General features: G+C 50.5%; 1 protein-coding gene across 1 annotated transcript; it reads left to right on the top strand.

The window, feature by feature from the left end:
• Nucleotides 1-826: 826 nt before the first annotated feature.
• Nucleotides 827-4,118, top strand: LOC125544524 (protein DETOXIFICATION 12-like). Its single transcript, XM_048708247.1, has 7 exons — nucleotides 827-1,254; nucleotides 1,942-2,486; nucleotides 2,586-2,672; nucleotides 2,767-2,823; nucleotides 2,929-3,167; nucleotides 3,296-3,501; nucleotides 3,605-4,118. Exons 1-7 carry the CDS (start codon nucleotides 1,009-1,011, stop codon nucleotides 3,674-3,676), a joined length of 1,452 nt encoding a protein of 483 aa, XP_048564204.1. The 5' UTR covers nucleotides 827-1,008; the 3' UTR covers nucleotides 3,677-4,118.
• The last annotated feature ends 256 nt before the right edge of the window (nucleotides 4,119-4,374 follow it).

The following is a 4,374-nucleotide window of genomic DNA, read 5'->3' as shown; positions in this document are numbered from 1 at the left end:
AAACTAATACACCTTATATTTTGAAACTGATGGAGTATTTGATTTGGCAAGTGGGGGAGATGGTGGGGTATGCTTCTTTTTATTTATAATACCGTGTTTTGGTGGGCCTTTTGTAGTGTGGTTTTGTGTTATCCGCTAATTAACTTATACTTAAGTGAGAAATTTTTTTGCGTTGGTGCCCGCATGTACTATTTTGATGCTACAACATCACATGTGGCACTTTTTTCATGAGTGGTGAAGGGGTGTGCGGCATTGATATGTGTTCATAGATTGGTTGCTGCCGATTAATTTAATAAATCGTTGACCAGGTTAAAATCATGAACCAAATTCAAAATTGAATTAATCAGAAAAGCTTCAAAATTAGAAAGTATGATGGATAATTAAAAGAATTGAATAAGAGAGCTTTTTAAGAATCGGGTGACCCAGTTTGAGCTTGGAGACCTCAATTGAATATAAGGCCTTAAAATTAGGTAGCATAGTGTATGAATAAATTCACTCGGTCAGCTAGGCTCGTAAGTGGACCAAATTAGTAGTATGAGCCTTGGCTTCAGAGAAAAGAGGAAAGGAACTTGAGGCCTTGTTCGTGGGGGTTGAAGTGGGCATCACAAAAGATAGCATAGCGATGGGTAGAAGACTCGTTCTATCGTCGACATCCTTACGTACACCGCAGTGCTGAATGCCACGCGGAGCCCTTCCACAGTTTCCAATTTTTTTCCAGCACAGACCTTGGACCTGGACCGGCATGCACAGGATCCACGTTATATATGCTCAGAGCGCCATGATTTTTAACCTGATGTAGTGATGTGCTGTCACGACCACGACGGCGGCCACGACTCGGCGCCGTGCGGAGGCAGCGGTCCAGAGCAAACACATTACTAATACCCACGCAGCGCGCGCGGTCCAGTAATAACTCAGCAGGAGGGCCAGGCCGCGACCGCACGGGCACACAGCGCTCCGACCGCCTCCCGAGCTCGTTCGATCATCCACCTCGAGCGCACCCCGCGCGCGATGGCGGAGGCGCCTCTGCTGCCGCGGAAGGACCAGGGGGACGCCGCCGAGGAGGGGGCGGGGCGCTGGCGGAGCGAGGCCGGGAAGCTGGCGTACCTGGCGCTGCCGATGGTGGCGGTGAGCCTGTCGCAGTACGCGGTGCAGGTGTCCTCCAACATGATGGTCGGCCACCTCCCCGGCGTCCTCCCGCTCTCCTCCGCCGCCATCGCCACCTCCCTCGCCTCCGTCTCCGGCTTCAGCCTCCTCGTACGCACACCACTTATCTCCACCCTCCCCTCCCCTCCCCCCTTTCCTCCTTCCGCATATTCCATTCCGTTTACGGCCTCTCGTTTACCCCCCTTCAGTTTCCATTCGCCTGGTGATAGCCAGGCATCCAGCTTGATTTCCCCCTGTTGCACGCCGCGCGTTCCTCTGCTCTGCTCGCCCATTGCGATTTGCCGACTGTCATGGTGTGTTCTTGGCTCATCGAGATTGCTCCCAGGATTTTTTCCATCTTTGTTGAAATACAGACAAGGGAAAACGAGACTAGCTCACGTGTTCTTTATTCCCATTGGGCTAGGACTTTAGAGTAGTATATTACCACTGCAGTTGGATGAGCATGTGACTTTGTGTTTTTCTAACTGGGAATTATTGAGACTAGCGAGAGACTGAACTTGTGGGCGCCATGCCATCAGATTCCTGATTGGTCGAAAGTGGTATTATTTCCTTGTAGTATCAACTAGTCCGATAACGACAGTGTGACGCCGCAGGAAAAGTATTCCGCAGCCATCAAAGTATAGTACTGTAGTCAATTCTGAAGAACCGTTCAAACTATATCTTTTTCTTTCTGCAATAATGGATTTTGCACCATTTTGTCAGCCTAAATTTCCTCCACGGTCGCTTTTCAGTGATCAGCATCAAGTTGGTATGTCACTGAACAAATTCGTGAAACAGATCGGCATGGCGAGCGCGCTGGAGACGCTGTGCGGCCAGGCCTACGGCGCGAGGCAGTACCACACTCTGGGGCTCCACACGTACCGAGCCATCGTCACCCTCCTGGTGGTGTGCGTCCCGCTCTCGCTCCTGTGGGCGTTCATGGGCAAGATCCTGGCGCTGATCGGGCAGGACCCCCTGATCGCGCACGGGGCCGGGCGGTACATCGTGTGGCTCATCCCGGGGCTCTTCGCCAACGCGGTGATCCAGCCCATCACCAAGTTCCTGCAGTCGCAGAGCCTCACCACGCCGCTGCTCCTGTCGTCCGTGGCGACGCTGGTGCTCCACGTCCCGCTCTGCTGGGTCATGGTGTTCAGGACCGGGATGGGGTACACCGGCGCCGCCCTGGCCATCAGCGTGTCATACTGGCTCAATGTGGCCATGCTCGTCGCCTACATTGTGATGTCGAGCTCCTGCAAGGAGACGCGCACGCCGCCGACCATCAAGGCCTGCAGGGGGGTGGGGGTGTTCCTGCGCCTGGCTCTGCCCTCTGCCCTCATGATATGGTAACCACTTGAACCTAGTAATTGGAAATGAAAATTAACTTTGCATTTTTCAGTTTTATTTTATGTGGCTAATCATGTAATGTTTACATTTGTTTTCAGTCTTGAGTGGTGGTCATTTGAGCTCCTTATTCTCATGTCGGGGCTTCTGCCCAACCCGGAGCTTCAAACCTCGGTGCTCTCAATATGGTACCACTACCAAATGATCTCAGTTTTACGTGGGTTAAATCTTCTTACACAATGACGCTGAACTTACATTTTTTTACTGTCATTATTTTCAAAGCCTCACGAGCATCACATTGCTCTTTACTATACCTTATGGACTTGGAGCTGCTGGAAGGTACGATCTCTCAAGGCAGTTAAATACATGGCCGATGTTTTTTCACCACATGGAAATAATTTCAGTCCGGTAATTAACTCTGTAACTTTTTTTTTTAATGAACAGCACGCGAGTAGCAAACGAATTGGGTGCTGGGAACCCCGAAGGAGCTCGATCGGCGGTCCGTGTCGTGATGTCAGTCGCGGTGACAGAGGCGGTGATCGTCAGTGGAGCTCTCTTGCTGTCACGGCGCCTCCTGGGCCGCGCTTACAGCAGCGAGGAGGAGGTCGCATCCGCCGTCGCCGCCATGGTTCCCCTTGTCTGCATCACCGTGGTCACCGATGGCCTGCAAGGGGTTCTCTCAGGTCACATTCATCTCTTCTGCATAACCTTTCAAGTTGTCCATCGTTTCCAACAAAATGTACTACTCTTATATTGTTTTTGAAATTTACTACTCTTATATTGTTACTAACATCTGTACGTTCTTCCGCAGGCGTGGCTCGAGGATGCGGATGGCAGCACGTGGGCGCGTACGTCAACCTCGGCTCCTTCTACCTGCTCGGGATCCCCATGGCGTTGATTCTCGGTTTTGTGCTCAAGATGGGGGCAAAGGGGCTTTGGATGGGCGTCGTCTGCGGATCCATCTCGCAGACCACGCTCCTCTCCGCCATCACGTTTTTCACCAACTGGCGGAAGATGGTTTGTTCCTCTGAACCCACTTACACCTATATAAAAATCATACGTGAAAACGAACGGTCCGATACACAATCTCACGGTCCGTTGCATTTTTTGTATTATGCAGGCTGACGAAGCTAGGGAGAGATCGCTCAGTGAGAAGGCAATGGAGTCTGAGTCGAGATCTCTGCTGGAATAGTTACGCTGCAATTTTGTAGGGGACACGCATCCCATCGCTGTGGTTTCTCTCTGAAGTGACAATGTAATTGTAGAGGAGGAAGAGGACTTAAACCGCTCTCCTTTTCTCCATCTTTACTTGTTTGGTGTCCACGGCGAAATGTTGGTGAAGCTCGTTTTTTAAATCCCCTGGTTCACGTTTCCTCTTAGTTTTGCTCGACTCGGACAGACACAGAGGGTCCATGCCGGACAGCTCGAGACTTAGGAAGCGTTCGGTTCTTCTCCGCTCTCTTAACTCTGCTCCCGGAGCGGACCTCACTTTAATGGAGCTGCGAAGACCGAGCTCCACCAACTCCGCGGAGTGGAGGAGCAGAGAGATTACGAACGGGGCCTTAACAGTCGCATCTCGTCTCTACTATTAATCTCTATTATTAAAAAGAAGTTGGTGTCGCATGTTTGGTGAAGCCTTTCTTCCCATCTATTATTTGTTGCTTTCCGTTTTTTATTTTATACAACCAACTTTTTGAAGACTAATGATTTTCTGTAGGAGCACAATATACGCGCAACATCATATGGGAAGGTCCCTCCAAGCGAATGATTCGATCCCCAGGCAGGGAGGAATGAATGAACGAGGAATGAACGAACATTTTTGTTCGCTCAAAATAATCACTCACAGCAAAAGTTTTCGAATTGTCATGTAAAAACCAGTAAAATTGCCGC

The sequence above is a fragment of the Triticum urartu genome, chromosome 3 (genome assembly GCF_003073215.2).
Source record: "Triticum urartu cultivar G1812 chromosome 3, Tu2.1, whole genome shotgun sequence".
Taxonomy (NCBI): Eukaryota; Viridiplantae; Streptophyta; class Magnoliopsida; order Poales; family Poaceae; genus Triticum; species Triticum urartu.
The sequence above is the reverse complement of the archived record's forward strand: the minus strand, read 5'-3'. Positions and strand labels throughout refer to the sequence as shown.

Bases quoted from the DNA above. Each gene is read 5' to 3' on its own strand.
- LOC125544524 (XM_048708247.1), top strand. From the start codon at position 1,009: ATGGCGGAGGCGCCTCTGCTGCCGCGGAAGGACCAGGGGGACGCCGCC. The intron at 2,487-2,585 runs GTAACCACTTGA...ATTTGTTTTCAG, and splicing joins CCCTCTGCCCTCATGATATG to TCTTGAGTGGTGGTCATTTG. The intron at 2,824-2,928 runs GTACGATCTCTC...TTTAATGAACAG, and splicing joins GGACTTGGAGCTGCTGGAAG to CACGCGAGTAGCAAACGAAT.